General features: G+C 42.8%; 4 protein-coding genes across 5 annotated transcripts in view; 1 reads left to right on the top strand and 3 right to left on the bottom strand.

The window, feature by feature from the left end:
- LOC126564707 (homogentisate 1,2-dioxygenase) overlaps window positions 1-18,491 on the top strand; it is a 650,355-nt gene that overhangs the window by 177,280 nt on the left and 454,584 nt on the right. The window lies entirely within an intron of this gene.
- LOC126564225 (transmembrane protein 214-A) lies at window positions 405-13,204 on the bottom strand. Its single transcript, XM_050221207.1, has 8 exons — window positions 13,036-13,204; window positions 11,856-12,699; window positions 10,624-10,922; window positions 10,381-10,526; window positions 2,306-2,617; window positions 2,118-2,240; window positions 1,896-2,026; window positions 405-614 (listed from the first exon to the last, which is right to left on the bottom strand). Exons 1-8 carry the CDS (start codon window positions 13,151-13,153, stop codon window positions 500-502), a joined length of 2,088 nt encoding a protein of 695 aa, XP_050077164.1. The 5' UTR covers window positions 13,154-13,204; the 3' UTR covers window positions 405-499.
- LOC126565386 (ankyrin repeat family A protein 2) lies at window positions 13,762-14,545 on the bottom strand. The gene is made up of 3 exons (XM_050222560.1): window positions 14,505-14,545; window positions 14,149-14,436; window positions 13,762-14,086 (listed from the first exon to the last, which is right to left on the bottom strand). The coding sequence occupies exons 1-3, from the start codon at window positions 14,534-14,536 to the stop codon at window positions 13,762-13,764; spliced, it is 645 nt and encodes a 214-aa protein (XP_050078517.1). The 5' UTR covers window positions 14,537-14,545.
- LOC126560387 (uncharacterized) lies at window positions 14,935-18,296 on the bottom strand. Its single transcript, XM_050216347.1, has 8 exons — window positions 18,281-18,296; window positions 17,393-17,458; window positions 16,970-17,310; window positions 16,698-16,902; window positions 15,524-15,675; window positions 15,348-15,459; window positions 15,176-15,273; window positions 14,935-15,111 (listed from the first exon to the last, which is right to left on the bottom strand). Exons 1-8 carry the CDS (start codon window positions 18,294-18,296, stop codon window positions 14,935-14,937), a joined length of 1,167 nt encoding a protein of 388 aa, XP_050072304.1.

Genomic DNA, 18,491 nt, shown 5'->3' with positions numbered 1-18,491 from the left:
GAACTGCATCTTTAAAATGCTTTCACAAATGCATCCCTCCTCGCACGCGTGTATGTATGTATCCTTCTTCGAATTGCAACAAAAGATGATTCACCCCCTTTTTTTTCATCCCCATTTTGTGTACGTACGTATATGACTATTTGTATCGCTCTTTCTCTTTCTGTCTCTCTCTAGCTTTCGCACAACTTTCTTATTGCTAGAAACAATTACACACACTTTTCAGTTTAAATCATACACACTTTCCATCCCCTAAAACTACTTCTTCCACTTTAGCTAAAGATACACCGGTTCGAAGTGATGGTAACGACGCTGGTACAGTGGTGCACGAACAATCACAGATCGTCGATCAACCCCATACAAACGTCGATCGGAACCGGAACAGGTTTCGCGCGCGCCAAAAGGAGTTCGATTAGGGGATATTGTTGTTGTTGTTGTGGCTGTTGTGGTGGCTGCTGCTGCTGCTGCTGCTGCTGCTACTACTGACGGTGAGACGCTCGTTCTACTTGAGTTTGGCATAGAAATCAACCTGATCGTTGAACCAACTATAGTACAGAGCAGCAGCCTGTTGGGTATTGTTGTAGGCTTTTCCCAAGCTTTCCATGGAAAGTTTCCCACTGTATGGAAGGTAAAAAGAAAACGAAAGGTTAGTATGATCGTATCGCATAAACTTATCTGTAAGTGGCATAACAACAAGGCATAACACCAAAAAACGGTTTTAAAGATGGCACGAAAGAATTTAAAGCATGACCAAAATAATCGAAGAACTGACAAGTGAATAATTGTTCGACCAATCAGCTTTATTACTGATCCTCTAGTTGGCAATCTTTTCTCATATCTGGAAAAAGACCAAAACGTTCAATTCCTGTTCAGAATAGATTCTTCCTGCCACGCAGCAGTGTCGCCATTATCGTAAAATGCCACAAAAAAAGAGGAGGATAATCAAGGCTGTGAAATTTTCATCCAGGGGTCAGAGCATCTATCTAAAAGGTGAAAAATACCTTGAACAAGATTTGAATACAAAACTCTTCATGCTTGCATATGATAAACCAGCCAAATGACTCTCAACTAAGCTCAGCACATCGATCCATAGATCATTTTGCGCAAAGGTTTATCGGAAGACCTATTCATCTTGTCCTGTCCTGTCCTGGTGAAGCATATGGTCGCCAAAGACCAAAAAGTTCTGGAAACACATGTTCTTTAGATTTATGTCCAGGACAGTTTTTGCTAAAGTGCCGCCAACTGACCACAATACGCCACCGAATCAGGGCACTATTTCATTTCGTTTATGGAATAATAAATTGGAAATGGAATAAATAAAAGCTTGTCAATATTTGGTAAAGCTGATTAGTTCAAAATGATAAGTATCCTTCCTGGTGACAAAATTACCATAATAATCATTATTAGGGGCGGCTCGGTGATATAGGCGCCGGTCTTCAAACGACAGGACCGAGGTTCAAATCCCATCCGGACCGTCCCCCCGTAGTGAGGACTGACTAACCAACTACGTGGTATTGGCAGTCTAGAAAGCCGGCCGGCATGACCTTAATGGTCGTTAAGCCAAGAAGAAGAAGAATCATTATTAAGGTAACCGAGCATACCCGGGATAAGGCATAAAAAACAGGCCCCATTTATCTAGATTAGAGACCGGTACCGGTACCTTCAAAGTCCCGCATATTCAACTCCTAAACTCCATAAGTGTGTCCCCGACAATCGTCTGGCCAACAGAGGTCGTTTTCGTGATTTCCTGACGAGTCAGAATTAACAATATCTGAGAAAACCTTTAAAAACCATTCTATGAAAATCATGTCCTGCTTATAAACGTTCCATAGAAAAAAAAAAACATCAAATTCTTCCAAACCATTCCCCCGGCGGCAAAAACCAAGCGACACACTTACACAAACACCTGTGTTTTGAAGAACTCGTACGTATGCTTGTACGCATTGGACGCGAAGGTGCTCACGGTGTCACAGAACGCGCATGAAGCATCACCAATCTTTTTCGGCAATCCCGGTGCATACTGTTCAATCTGAAGCAAAAGCAAGAACGAAAATAAGTGACATTAAAGTCCATCTTCTCTGGTCGTTTGGCTTTTTTTCTCTTCTTTTTCAACTACTTACAAAATCGGCCACCACTGGTAGCTTCTGTCCGACCAGCAACTTAGCATTTGCGAAACCCTTCTTCGTGCCATTCCAGAGAACTTTACCAAAATCTATCGAAAATTCTACGTATGGTCCAAGGGCCTGTAAAAGAAAGGGGGTTAGTGCTCTCGTTATCGGCAATAAGTAAATGAATGTGAAGAAATTACCTTGCTGGTAGCCTGATAGTACACCGGTACGTTTGCCTCGGCCCACTTGTAACCGCGGGCACTGTACTTCATCGTACAGGTCCATGCGTCCTGTACTGCCGGCAGCAGTCCGGCCTGCTTCAGCGTCTGGCCGGTGAACGAAGCCTCAAACTTGCCGCCGGCCCGGTACGTGTCATAGCCTATGAGTGCGCCTGTCACACCGAACAGCAGGAATGTGGCCAGCAGGAAGCTGCAGAGGATGGACGTCACCGAGGAAGAAGATTTACTGCTCGCTTTGGACGATTGCTTCTTCTTCGATTTGCCCTGAACTTCCTGCGCGTATTAAGGGAAACGGGTGTAGAAAAGAAAGGATAATTATTTAGTAACATTGTTTTACACACCAAATATATTTATGCTGTTAAAATAGAAACAATTAAACAGAACTAATTCCATCGACCATTATGAATATCCGACGAGACAGTTACCTTCTTCTGGTTTTGGTTTTGGTTAGCGTTTTGCGGCTTCTGTTTTTGGGTTTTCTTGTCAGCGGACGACTTCGAGGCCATTTTTATTGCAGAGACAGGGGACACTTTTATATATGTAAATAACTCCTATGTACGATTTCGTTCTCTTCCTCGCGATGGGATGTTACGGTATATACGACAATGTAGAGTTGATTTCGATTACACACTTTACACTTTACACGTTACGAATATGCACGATCAAAGTTTTACAACTTTACAACGAACGCACGAGGTAAATGGAATGCACAATTCACGACCAAGAGAGGGAATGCAACTAGCTTAAGGAAAGAAATAATTGAATAAAGATACATCAAGATACGCCACCAAAAAAAAAAAAAGATGACTACGAATCGGAATTGGTTTCACCGGCACGAAAGCAACTGATTCAAAGATGATGATGTGGGTAGTGTTTGATGTGCACTTAAGCAGGTATCGGAAAGAACTAGCTGTTAAAGACGTGTTTTGAGCCGCGTTTGTTTGATCAAGTTCGATAAATCCGCTGGCAAAGGATCTTCTGCCTGTGCTGCAGGCATGAAGATCATAAAAACCGATTAAGCACCAAACAGGACGAGGTCTGCATGTGCAGAACATCGTAACAGTTTCCATTATGATCGCTTCATCGAACGTACAACAAATGTAAGGCGGAAGGTGTGCGAGTATGTGCGTTTTTCTTTGTGCTTCAACGTCATGCTCGACCGAAAGGACAAGTTCATTCGCTGCGTGCAGTTTTAGAAGGATCAATTTTAGCCTTTAACCTCTGTATCGCACTATCGTGGTGCCGAGCATTGTTGAATGGACCATTTCACACTGCGTGGCTAGAATAGGGCGCGGAATGGCATAGAATAGAAGAAGAACAAGACCAATATTGCATCCATCTCATGCTGTCTTTCATGCTGCCTGCTAATCGTTTTGCTAATCATTTGCAAAACATCACTAGACTCCCCGGGCGGCTTGAGCGATCCATAAACAGTTGGCGAACAATGGCCAATGGATTACAGTGCCTCATAGGCTTAATGAAACAAATCGTGTAAATGACTGTGACGCAATTTCTGTCCAATTATTTGAACGATCTGCATGAACAATTTCTTAGCTACTCTTCTGAACTGGCGTGATTTTATGTTTACAATTTCTAAATTCAGAAAAAAATCTTCTTCAAAAAATCTACTGTCTATTTTTCTGTATATTTTTGATAACTATAAAAATTTGTTAATCACAAACGCGTCATTAAACACGTAAAAGTTGTATTCTTTTCAACTTACTAGAAGATTAATTTAATTCATCTCTTAAAGTTATTGTTTTATTGTAAAAAGAAAAAAAGATGTTTTTGAATTCATTCAAAAAATACCTCAAACCCCCCAAAAAACTGCGGGACGAAAACCAAAATGGATGGGAAGCGGTCAGAAAGCCTCGTTGGCGTTGGCAAACGTTGGCAAAAATACATGGGAAACGTAGTCTTAGTCTAAATAATCATGAAAAGATTTCAAAAATATAGGAGAAAGAGTTAAAAACCCTTCGTACAAAAATATCTGGGTAAGCATAAAAATAAACCGGATATCCTGTAAGATCCCGTCCAAATTATCTTCTCATGGATCTTCTCTTTTTCTCTTCTTGGAATTTGAATAGGTAGTTCTCACTACATGGATTGCGAAACGGATAATATGTGAAGACGGGTGCCGCAGTCGCCTGCACCTCCGGACCGCCTCGTAGGTCGGTTGTTTGTTCCACAATAAAATTTTCAACAATTTATTAACACTATGTCCCAAGTTCACCACAATGTACTGTGGACACCGCAAAGACTATTCCTTCAATGATTCAATGAATTTATCTTCTTTAATTTACGTGCGACACAACAAATCAATTCGTCACAAAACTGCAATCATCGGTTACAGAGAGACACTGCAAACTTGCTTCCACCGCTTTCATGATATAGCACGATCGAATTCGATATCTCATCACGGTTAGGTTCTCCGATTTATTCACATCGATACCGTTATATCGGATTTTGAAAGTGCGTGAGGTTTTATTTATAAAAATACGTCGTCGTCTCACGCGTTAACTTTCCGATCAGATAACATCTTCATCGATTAAAAAGATCGATCATGCGCAGGGCACCACTGTAGGTGAAGATGATGATGAGGATAGGCTAGCTGCTGATCATCATACGCATAAAATCCTAATACATATCGTTCGATTCGAACAATCGGTGGGAGTGGAAACGCGTTTTCCTTTTTTTTGTTTCCGATCTCTCTCTCTCTCTCTCTCTCTCTCTCTCTCTCTCTCTCTCTCTCTCTCTCTCTCTCTCTCTCTCTCTCTCTCTCTCTCAGTACAGTACGTGCACGTTGTTAGCGGCACCCATTACGTAAGTACGCCAAGGGCATAAATTACGCTTATAAAGCCTCGAACAAACGGGCGGATTGCAGCAAATCTTCACATACAAACCGGTACAGCATTCAGGTACTGAATTGTAATGAGCGTGCTTTTGCTCTGTGAGGCTCACGTCATGATACGCTATTTTTTTTTTTTGTTAAGGCGTCAATTAATTCCCAAAAACTTTTATCATTACTGAAACAAAAAAAAAAAGATCCTTTCTAAAAGATCATCATCCTTGCTCTAGAATTCGCGTCCAGTGACCAGTGCGAGATCCCAAAAAAGGGTAGCTGCCGACGACACTTGTTCAGACCAGTTATGGAACGCTCGTTGGAAACTTCAGACGGTTTTGTTTTGTGTACACCATGTCATTCTGCGGCACCAAATGGAAAACGGTTAGACACCAATAAAATTGATGTCATCATCACCTTTTTCGCTTCAGTAATGCATGTGTGCCAAATTTATAAAACAATAATAAGGCATTTTAAACAATAGCTTCTATGATCAACAATAAATAAAATTGCTTTCATGTTAAATAAAAACCTCCAAGGGTTTTTGCGTGACCTTTCCAGTCCTTTCTGTCGTGGGCAATAGCGCCACGCAGCCGCTAAACATTTTGGCGTTTTGTTTCATTTTATTGCCTTCGGATTGCATCGCTTGTGTGCTGTTTTGTTATCAGTGCGCACCATATGCCTTTTCCCAGCGCTTGCAGTTCGGAATCAATCGCCCAAAACTGTCTTATCACTACGGCCCCACGACCGGCACACGAAGCACAAACCGAGTGTTTGGAGCACCGATGCAGTTTTCGACCATTCAGAAAAAGCCACATCACTTGTTTGATTGAGCCCCGAAAACAGCTGTTTCGCTGTAGGTGGTGGTTCGCGATTTGTCCACAAAGTCTCGGCAGTTGTTGAGACGTGGACAAAGAATTATCTCGAGCTTGATTTGATCACCGATTTGATGTTATCTGAGGTAACGCGGTAAGCACCGGGTGTACCAAAGGTTAAAAACCATCAATAAATAAATTCTGTTGACGATTAATCCGGTAAGATTCGTTGTCAAAACTCAAGGCGCTCAAGTAAACAATTAACGATGACGCGCAGCACAATTGTGTATGTTCTGTTTGGATTTGATCATCTTTTCGAGATGTGAGGCGAAGAATGTTTAGAAAAAAATTGTTCTCTGACACCATTACAATCGCAAAATTCACTCCCACTCGGCAAAGCATTCCATTCGCACTTCGCCGGAATACATTATCAAGCGGAGATTGACCACTTTTTCAATGGAATATATATTTTACAGTAAATTACAAAAGTGAGAATATTTTGTTCGTGTAATGTCATGCTTTATGCTTCAATTAATTACAATTTATCATCTTCATTCTAGATGAGTCAACCATTTTAAATTCTTCCACTTGTTCTGAGGTACAGCAACCTTTGCAGATGACTTAGTCTACCATTTTTGCACCCTTGGCGTGATAAGTTATTCTTGCACCAGTTCGCAAATGTGGCGGGAACTTCATTGATTTAGTTTTAACTCGCAGCAGAATAATCCGTTCTGCGTACTAGGGAACAATCCTGACGGGATTCGATACCCAGTCGTTAAGTGTCTTAACACCGGCGTTACTACCGTCTCGGCAACCAGAACACGACCCTGCAAACAAGAAGTGTATAAACTTAAAAGAAAACAAAATATATAGTATTTCTTATAGGAATTCCCAAGCAAAATACCCTCTATGAGCACCATAGAATCTCACAAAAAGATGGCGCTGATCATGAACTAAGAAGACCATAACGGTTGCTAATTTCTGGACATAATGGTTAGGATTTTGCTATCAAACCGTTTGAAATGTTTAACGACCGAGTATGTAATTTTAGATTAGAATACTTTTAAGTCTTTACATCGGGCAAAGCAGCTGATATTGGCATACGATAGGGCAACAATTAGCATTTTCGAGAAAAGATTTAGGCAGAAGAGCCTAGGAAATATTCTGAATCGCTGTGGACTCTCGAAATCTTTCTGTTTTTGACCAATTTTATTTACATCCAATGCGTGTTCTTAGGCCGTGCATTACGAGCCACACCGGCTGACGCTGCATACAGAGAAAAATACCGAAAAGCATTGTCAGCTCGCAGGTTTCAAGCTTCGCACGTGAAGCTCGCAAAGCTATTATGCCTGATGCACTTTCTAATCGGCTACCAACAACATCACACAGCCACGGTTGCTGGTGAATAATTTCTGCATGCCAAATATCGTCACGTTCGCACCGGCTACCACACGTAATGGCATTAGCCATTATCGAGACCTACCGGCAGTAAATGAACTGCCAACCGAGAGAGCCCGGCCAGTGGCCCCGCTTCCTTTTACGTAGTTTGCCGTAAGAAGGAAAGGCGAAAAAGCAAATTGGTAAGAAATCGCGACTTTGGCCGCGACCACGTTTACAGCCAACAGGCACGCAGCCATCCCCTCCTCCTTTGCGTCGATTATTTAACGGTACCTTGCTTCGCTTTCGCTTACACAGACACATATGCAGGAACTGTTCCCTAGGTCCTCGAAAACAACCCCCCTTCTGGAATCTTAACCGTGGCATCAAACCGTGGGGTTTTTTTGGAAGATCCCACCGGGTGCTGCCTTGCAGACGACAGGTTTTGTTTGGTCAACTATCTTTCCTACGGGTGAAATAATCTAGCAGCCGATGAACTGAAAGAGAAGCGATAAAGCGGGGTGAGTGAAGAAGATGAAGCAAGAAAGTGTGCGCGTGTGTGTGAAGACGTGCAAGAGAAATCCTGCTTTGGGTATACATGTGGCCGGTGGTGATCGAGTAGCCCAATGTCCCAGACGTCTTTTCTCTCGTTGAAGTGGGGTGCGCCACATGCGATCTCTATTTTGCCGCGATGCTGCGTGAGACTTCAGTCGGCGCTCGTGTATGTATATGGGTGTTTTTGAGCGTATTTGTACATGTTTAATCATTGTAAATTTCATATTAGCGAAGATGTTTCGAAAAAATAGATAGGGAATTACAGAATTCTTAATTAACAAAAAACGCATCCTCAAGGCGATTGCATACCTTCAACCGAGGCGGAAAAGGTCAGCAACCATCACACTTACAAAGTATGCTTCACTGCACAAGATAAAAGAAAGGTGATAACAGAAACACTCAGCGCAAGACCTCGAACAGATTGTTCTTTTTCTCTTCCCTGCGCTTTTGCTTACTACAGGACAAATTTCATTGGCTTGCTGAGCACCGGTAGTCTAGAGCAGACACGTTGTACAACACACGGGTAAGCTTGCTAAGTGTTAAACAACCGGTGTACCCAGGTAGCAGGTACTGTCCGGGATGTGGAAGACTTTCCGCACCACCCTGAAGAAAGTATGCACAAGTACGAGATGTGAAATCTGCCCGAACACAACCAGTATAAACCTCGGACGGGTTGGTCGATTGTTAGTTCTCACATTAAATCAACACACAGATTCGTCACTGTTCGGTGGTGCAGTTGCAATACGGCTGCATACATAACTACCGAGGTGGGCGAGGAAGTCGTACCACCGTACACGCAAACCATCACATTGCATGTAAACGCCGTACGACTACTCATTCCTGACATGCCTACTTTGATCGCAAAGAAAACTGATCATGTAGTGTGTGGCCTGCAATACTAAAAATCAGCCGGCTCGGTGCGTTCAGTGGCGTTCAAATTGGACAACGGAGAAGCACATACATATACATATATCTTCATGTAATTTTTGGTGTGAAAATATTATCTGTGCAAAGTAGGTTTCTGTCGTCTGGTTTGGCCAAAACTTCCTTGTTGTCTGTGTGCCTGCGCGCGAAGTGCATTTGGATCACGCTAGTGCGAGAACCTTGAGAAAACGTTTAATTAAAAGATAAATTCGCTACATTGCTTGGGATAGAGAACACGTATAGGGTAAAAAAATCCAATTCCAGCACGTATTGATAGCTTTACTTCGGCCTATGGTAGTCAAATTTTCCCACTTGGTTCCTCTTCCTTGCGGGTGATGGGTTCGTGACGTATTGATTTTTCCCACCCATGTCATACAAAACGCGTGCAAAGATAAAAAAGAAACGCTGCCGCTGCTAAGTTAAGGACTCTGGAACACTTTTAAGGGAAATCATGGCAGGTTCCAACTTTTGCTCCTCTTGATTCTCGGACACTCTTTGCCGGAACTGCACACCACAAGCGCGCACACACATACACAGCATAATTGACAACGTGTGCCATTGGAAAGTGGATTTCTTCGCGGTGTTTCCCTCTTGATGATAGTATGCTGGCGTCCCCCGGAAAGCGTTGCATTTCCGCTGTCTCTATACTCCCAGGGGCGGTGGTATACACACGCAATCACACGCACAAATACACACACAGACGCACGTTCAATCAAAAGATGCTGCTGGGAAATTTTAAGCACACCAAATACACACACACAGCACAAAACGAATCATTAACACGATCAATGAAAATGGTCAATCGACCCGCGCGAAGTTACATTCAGCACAGCGCACATCATCATCATCAACGCGTCGGCACCATTGGCACCCTTTCTATCCCTTCGGGCACGCTATTACGCGGCTTTCGGGCGGGTTGCTGTTTAGCCCATCGCGATTAGCGTGGAAAGTTCTGAACCAGCAATATTCCTTTTTTTGCCGCACGCACGCAATAAAACCAACCGTAGCGCAACCGTGTCGATGTCGAGGGCACTAAACAAGCTAAACCTAGCAGTTTTTCCGTCGTTGGAAAAGAGGTGTGAAGGAAAAAATCGGCAACGACAAAATGCGTGGCTTCACGATGCACAAGCAGAAAATCAACTGTGCGTTGAGAAAAAAATGCTGTTAACGACCGAATTGTTGGTTTTCCCAGGGTGTAGGGTGCGCAGTTTGGGGTGGAGCAGGGTGGGTAAACCGTCGTGTTGTCAAAACGGCTTTCGCGTTGGCAACCATAAATGTCAAGTGGGTCGGTTTATAAGCAGTGGTTGGAGTTGAATTGAATTTGAACGTGGTTTCGATGGTTGTGAAGCTCGTTGAAATGGGAATGGATTAGCATGGATCGGGTGAGCTATCCTTTGTCGCAAGTTATTTAGTTTTTGTGAATTAAGTTACAGTTAATTGTTTCAAAAAATTTTAAACCGTATTGGCCTTGGGAGTTTGTTGCACTATACTGTAATTGATGTATAATTTTAAAATTAGCTTACCTTTAGTATGCTCGTAACCGTTTTCAGTCCTTCCGTTTTCTTCTTAGATTGCAGCAGCTCTTCGTTAATTTTATCCAACTCCGCTAAGAATCTTATAAAATGATCCTCCCCTAATAATTTACTACAATATTTTTGAGTCGAAGTATCTGTAAACAAAAAACCACACAAAGATGCACGTTAAATCAGTGCAAAGGAAAACATTTTAAAGAAAGAAAATATTTCATGAAGATTTTTCATACTCACTTAGGTAGCTCAGAATTGCGAGCGAAGTATCCACATTGTGCCGGTACAGACCTAACCACACGGCAGCACTTTCGGGATCTTCCAAAAGGCACAGCGCCAGCCCGTAGTAAATCATTTCCGGTCGCGTGATGAAGGAGATGTTCTTGAACAGCATCGCGAACGTGGCCGACGCTTTCGGCGCGCTAAACACGTACCGCTCGACCAGCAGTTGGGCGGCTTCATCCAGCTCTCGGTTCGCTTTTGGCTGTGTCGTCAATGAGCTCAGGATGGTGAGAAACTCGCTGCCGCCTAGATTGAGTCTATAAATAAGCGCAAACAGTCAACACAATAGGTGCGAGATGTGGCGATGTTTGGTAGCATGGAAGAATCGGTCTTTTAGGGTTTAACGTTTAACTAAAGTTTATGGATTACGGTACGGTTACGCCGCGCACATTGAGGGTCCGTATTGGCATTCAATAAAAATACCAAACTCGGCAGCTGTGGAGAGCGATCTGAAATGTGATCCACATTTCGTAACTTTACGGGCAACGAACAACAGGTTGTGGTTCGAACAGGGATGAGACGGATTACAACACCGGATTGAGACAAAGAGTGCCGAAGAGTCACATTAATCTCCTTTCTGTAGAAAGATTGATGTTCTAAGGCTTATGGTTAGCTACGTACTATGGTAAACACTGTATATTTTCCCACAAACTGACCCGATCATAATCGACGAAAACAACAACTTCTGCTTCGTTCAAGTAGCAATAAAGGGTTATTTATCGATTTGTAGGTATTCCAACAATATTCTATAAGTCTAAGCTTATCGTCTGAAGAGTGTTAGCTCCAAAAGAGACTGTAACCAATCAAATTGCATTGTTTTCTTTAATTTGTTTGTAAATTTAGAAAAAATATCCAACATTTGCCTCGCCATTTTGTGGCCTTTTAGTGGCACTTAAGCCATGAATATAAAAAAATATTGTCCTTTTTTCTGTTCAGCTTTTTTCATTAATCTCTGATTTTGACCATGCAATTATTTATATATATACTCTTCAAATTGATCTAGAAAATTACGATCGAACGGTACTGGGACACACTTAGGTTGGAAATTTCGACAGTATGTACTTAACTAATATAATATTGACTACTGACCGGTGGACCGACCACCAGCTGACAGCGTAAGCGCGTGAAAAACGGAATATTTTTGTAGTTTTTTTAATGCATCAGTTACTCAAATTAAACTTCAAACTCACCTGTGCGAACGATGCAGTTTGAGGATACGCTGTACATATTCACACGTGTATCGGTTGTAGTTTTTCAGCTCCATCACCGGCACCATTATGTCCTGCCACACCTTCAAACCTACATCCAGATCACTGTAACCGCCCTGCCCCAAAGCCCACAGCAAGTTTAGTCCAATATTGTTACGATTCTGGTACGAATTTCGCAGTATTGCATTGCGGGCCAGATTGTTAACGCAGGCCGCCGGATAGTGAATTGCCAATGCCTGCAGTATTAGCTTGTGGCCGAGATAGGGTAAACCCTTGTTCATGTCGCTGGCCAAATTCGATAGCGTTAGGTCGTAAAAATATTTCCCATTTTCCTCGTTCGTTTTCCGAATACAATCGTCGATAACATCACGCAACGGTTCGGGCATCGATTTGTACGGATAGCTAACCGGCTTGTTGGTGTACAGTGGGTCCGTCTCCTCCACCCGCAGCTTGTCGTTCAGTATTCCAGTTAGCGCCTTCAACAGCATCAAATGATTGTCCTTGAAGCTCACGTTCACGGCCGTAAGCTGGGAGTGCAGATCGGGTGCACTGATCGCACGTAAGGCCGCATCCAAATTCCTGTACGATGGCTTCGACGAACCCGTCTGTTTGGCGGGTTCTGGCTCCCTCGGATTGCTTTTGTTGCCGCCCGGTTGCTGCTGCTGCTGATCGCGTACAGGTGTTGCCGTGCGTTTGCCATTCGCGGCGATAGCAGTCTTTTTCGGGTCGGCCTTCCCACCGTTTGCCGCGTTCTTCAAGCCGTTAAATTTGGCAAACACTTCGTCCTTCACATCCGTATACAGGGAACAAATTTCATCCATGTCAACTAAAAATAAAGCCCACAGATTTGTCACGCTTTCCGATTTAATCCCGGTGAAAATGATTATAACTGATCCACTACCGACCAAGTGCGGTATACTGTGTGCACGGAAGGCAAACTAGCAACTGAACTGCATCTTCCAAGCTTCCGAACGTCGGACCGATTGTTTCGAATTTCGATCGAATTCTAAACACGATTCCGCATCACGGACGCTTGGAATGGGTTAGTGTGTTTCACCGGTTCCACCGGCAACAAAAGAAGCCGGTACGACGTTGGGCGGTTCGGAGGGCTGCTAATTCTATTCGCGCTCACTGCACGCATCCATTCGCGTTCCAAACTTACCCGAATCTTCTATTTTTGGAGCACTCTCGGATGCATTCTGGGATTGCGTTTTTTTGTCGCCGCCCGTCTGTTTACGGGATTTCTTCTGTTTGCCAACAACCTCCCAGTCGGAAGACATAACGGTAGAGGGGGGGGCAGCTTTCGTTTTTTATTGTTTTGACCAAATAAAATGAAGCTAATTCAATTATAACACGTAGACCGATGGAAGCGAGGGGCCTACCTAATGCACTCGAGAAAAGGGGAGACGATACACGCGATAGTTGAACCCGGAATGGACACACAAAGGCTTATCAGCCCGGTGTTAATTCATTAACGGAGAAGGGAAACAAACAAACAAAACAAAACTTTAACAGCACTCCCAGCCAATCACCAACAGCTTGCACTTATCACAGAGAAGGAATGAAGAATTTACGATAAAGTTTGCTGCAATTGTAAGCGAAAACAGCGGGTGAAACAAAAACGCGGAACAAGAATACACGTTCAAAGCGAGACGGCGAGAGAAAACATACGGTTTGACAGCCGTTTGTTTTGCTGTGATACGTGTCTACAGCGCTTGCCATGGTAGTACGTGTATTTTCATTTTATTATAATCGAATATTTATTTTTTATGCTTATAACAAGCATGTTTTTTGAACATTAAAAACTAACTGACGCGTCTGATGAATTTGTTTAATTGGTTCGTTGATTATCACAAAATATTATACTAAGCCCCGTTTCCTACCGTGCTCACGTCATTAAAAGAGCCGTAATGTGATTTTCTAACACAGCCTGCGCTAAATTGGCATTGTTTTTCACCGCCAGCGAGTAAGCGGATTCTCCGTCCTCGTTCGTATCGGTAAAGCTTGCCCCAGCGTTTAGCAGTTCGTTGCAGGTGTGCGGATGATTACCGGCCGCCGCATACATGAGCGCAGTATTGCCCACAATGTCCATATGATTAACGACCGCTCCCTTGTCCACCAGCAATCGTACGATCTCGTTATGTCCGCCGGCACCGGCCAATAGTATCGGAGTGATCATATCTGTTGCCTGCCTGTTAACATCTGCACCACACCTAAAATTCACCACCATTAATGTAGCTGCAAGTTTGTTGAATTGCAAAAATGAAATACGCACTTTATAAGTATACTAGCTGCCGCTAGCTGACCATAATAACACGCCCAATGAAGTGGTGTAAATTGGTCCGAATCTACCGCATCGACTGCCTGTTCAGCACGCACCTGTTCCTCGGTTATTTCTCCTTGGCCCGTTTTTTCGTGAAAATTAAGACAAATTTCGCTGGGAATGTTTGCTTCGGTGTTTCCGCGCTGCAGATTTGTTAGCACCGTGTTCGATGGTTTGTAGGGTAGGAAGGCACTTTTCCTTTTGCCGCTCGCCAGCAGTAGGGGATTAAAATCGATTTTTCTGTACATGAAAAGAGGAAAATCATCGACGTAATGGTGGAAATAATTCTCTGATGCATTTGCACTAACCTGTCCTCGTCGGAATTTGGGGACGAGCTCATTGTGGAACGTGTTTTTGGGTGGATGCTTTTATCTGCTGGTTTTATTTACATTTTAAATCAAATGAAAAACATGCATGACGGGAAGTGTCAACGTGGTCAAGATTCATACACAGCAAGGTGAGATACAAGCTATTTTAATCGTTTAAATCTTTTTTACGTTATTACGTTTTTACGTTAAAAATAAAATACACAAAAAAACGACGTGTTTTAACAGAAACCAAATACCGAAGAGCTTTTATTTCTATGTGTGTACGTTTAGCAGATTCATTTAAGAGACTTTTACTACGACGAAAAAACATTCATTCATATGTACCCCTTTCCCGCAACAGGTGTGTACAAATTTTCTAGTAACAAACAGGTTTGGTCTTTAATTCAACAAATTTACGCAACTATTGCACTCATTCCTTTTCCTCTTCCTGCAAACGTAAAATGTCTGCCTTGTTCATGAAATAGTAGCTCGGTTGCCGTCCTTTCAAATCTTTCAGTACACGTTTGGAACCATTTTTTATCAAAATGCGACTTAATGCTTCCACGTTGCTTACCCCCATTGCGTAGTGCAATGGAGTGCGTTCCAGCTATATAAAAGAAAAGTTATAATTGTGAATAAGTTTTACCCATTTCAGCATATAAATCACTTACATTGTCCCCAATCTTGAGCGCTGCCTTGAAATTACTCGCCAAATAGTCGACGATGTCTTCATTTTCCATTAGTATGGCTATGTGTAACGAGCAGCGGCCTTTAGAAACGATAAATAAAATGTAAAGTGCTAAAGTCCTACACTTAAAAACTAGTTAGTTCCTGATCACTCACCATAATAGTTCTTTGCACGAACAAGTTTGGCACCGTCTGGCAATTTTGTGAGATTGACGACGGTTTCAAATTTTTTCTGCCGTACGGCACCGAGTAAATTTTCACGATTTTCCTGAGTTAACCAAAAATTTCCGTTAGTAGTTCATTCTAGCATGTGGGTTTTGTTTGTATCTCACCTCAAATGTACGTATTCCTTCCAAAAATCGAACAATGTCCTGATGCCCACGTGAACTAGCAACCTGTTCGATGGTGGTCCCATCCGGAGCTACAACATCCATGATGTGATCATATCCTTCCAGCAGCATACTGTTCAGCGCATCAAGATCACCTTTGAAAACGAATTGATAAGAATGTGAAAAGATTTTATTGTTACAATAACGCGCATGTTTAGAGGTGAGTGACATTGTACGCAAATTTAGCTTTGATGTAACTTTGAATAAACTTAAAGCCCGATTTTTCAATGGTCTATGTCAAAAAAGAATAAAGATAAAAGATGCGAAAAGGAAAAAGAGACACCCAGGAAATTTATTCTTCACTATGTAATGAACGCCTAAATGTATGCAATTCGCAGAACATTTATTGTGTGTTGGTGTGTTTAGTGTGTGAACAAAAATGATTGGATAAATTGGAAGAAAATATAGCATAATTATGACTTTAGGCTCTTTTTCTTCCCCTCACGAGAATCTGTTTAGACAGCGAGCGTTATCTATTCATTTTTGGTCGACCAAAATGCTGTTCTTAGGACTTGAAACATATTTTTAAAGATCGTGGCCTCTACTCATAGGTTATCGCACCACACGACCAGAAAGAAAAACCTACAGCGAGGAGAGAAGATCAGAAAAGCCGATGTAGCTAAGCAATAAGATCAGAGACGCTGATCTAACTTGGCAATAACGGTACGAACGGGCGAACGGAAGCCCCAGAACTAGTTGTTCAAATGCGTGTCTTGTACCCCATATTGAACTATCAGAGGATAGTATGATTTATTATAGAAAACTCTCTTAATTACGTCTAGCTCACGTTTTTAAATGATGCAATTTTTAGGGTACATTAGGGCTACATTAATGCAAATCTATCTATGTAGTTTTTTTGTTTGACAGGGAGACGGTTTGGATGGGATGAGAAATCTAGTCCTTACATGTGAAGACTGGCGCATTGGTAAAAGTCTCGAGAAAAGTCAGAAGGGAACAACTCGTGTCTGTTACCACATCAAGTAAAATTTAAAATGCATCCAATGATCTATGATGGTATCAGCTAAGGTATGCACCTTCAGGCGCTGATAACTAAATAAATGGATACGTAGATTGATATCCCGTTCAGAGTATAGAGAATATTTCCCTCTGTTCATACCTTTTGCTACCAGCCCGATTATGTAGCGATCTATTTCCTTGGCATTATCAGGCTGTGTCGCTTGCAGTGCAACATCTCTGGCCGTACGATACAGCTCATCACGGTATGTTATGTTGGTGCCCGATTCTTCAATCAATTGAATGAGAGCGTTCCTGCCATGTGATCGTGCACAGGCAAAGTGTAACATGCTCTGACCATGCTCATCCTGTTAAACAAATATTTAAAGTGGATTAACCACGCAGAAATTGCAACTCGCCGCCTCTCAACTGTACCCGATCATCTGATGGTGCCGGTACCATATCCGGCTCGTCGGGTGACGGTTGGCTATCTTCCCGAACGTTCGGTTCCATCGGTTGTGGGGGGCCCACTGACCCTTGAATGGGTTCCGGTTGAATCGTTTGCTTGCTCGAGCTTTCCACCTCCTTTCCCGGCGCTTGCTTGACGGAACCTTCGATGAAGTTATTGTTGGAATCGTTATCCGATTCCTTGCGTCCTCCCGTTTTGGATTTCTGATTGGCAAAGTTGAACAAATAGTTTGCTAGATAGGTGATTGGATCGGGCGGCCGTTTGTTTGCTACCTCCGTTAGTCCTTTGATGAGCGGATCTCCCAGCGCTAAGGGCAGACAAAGTTGGACGATATCAATCTTTACTCGTAATCGATGATTGATGGCCGGGAATCACGGTACGGTACTTACATGTGGCCAAGTATCGTCCTTCCTCGGTACGGAATAAAGGTATCTCCACCTGTTGCTCGCCTAGCTCTGGAAAACAGAGAGAGAGAGAAAACCATAAACGGAAAATGTTTTAAGATTTGGATGGATTACATTGTTGATAGGAGTAGCGCATTCGACAACATATCAGCACACAAAAGCAGTTGAACAGCTTGAAAAGTATAGCAAGGGTGATGCAGTTGCGGAAGCACTAGTGTACTAATCGTGTAAATCTACTAATGCAAATTATAATGAAACGTGTGATTGAAAGATGGCTTATATTAGATGATTGCAAGAATTGTCATGGGTAATTCTTGTTGTATCGAACACTGCAGCTTAGCAATCCTAGCCAGGCAGCGTAGTAAATGTCTCCAAGAAATTATTAGATCATAATGAACGCAGGAAAGACTTGCGATTATAATTACAGCAATGAAGGAGCAAACTTACGGTGAGATGAGACAGATAAAGAGGCTGGCAGAAAGAAGGAGCGGGAAGGAGATGTAGGACAAATATGTACGATCACACCCGTTCAGGTCATGTCAGCACCAAGGCCCATGATCAGCGTGAGTAACTCACTTGCTCAGTGTTAGCTTTGCAGTCACACACGCACAGAACTCCATCAATAGTACAACAGTACAACGAGTGTCTCACACATGGCCAACAACGATATTTGCGAAAGAGTAGGAATGAGAATGCACAAATAAAGTACTAAACTATTCACCGCAAACGCAATATGGCTCTACTAACCCGGAGCTGGATTTTTGTGTATGTCCTCCCTGGTTTTCCTTCCGTCACGAACGCACCGTACGATCGTGGGTCTCCTTCTTTCTCTGTCTCTTTGCCTCTTGCATGCATGCAATATCGGTTAACTACTTGCGTCTGTTACCATGGTAACGGTGAGTAGAGCACAGCAGCATGTAGTGTGTGCAATGTGCGCGATACGCATTGCTTCTTCAAAACTTCGCACACGGGGACATTAAATGATGGTTAAACAATTACAACTACCACAGCCACCACTACCACCACAACAGGAAACACTAGAGTACATACTACGACTCGGCGGGCACTAATGCGCCATCAAAGC

The sequence above is a fragment of the Anopheles maculipalpis genome, chromosome 3RL (assembly GCF_943734695.1).
Source record: "Anopheles maculipalpis chromosome 3RL, idAnoMacuDA_375_x, whole genome shotgun sequence".
Classification (NCBI taxonomy): Eukaryota; Metazoa; Arthropoda; class Insecta; order Diptera; family Culicidae; genus Anopheles; species Anopheles maculipalpis.
The sequence above is the reverse complement of the archived record's forward strand: the minus strand, read 5'-3'. Positions and strand labels throughout refer to the sequence as shown.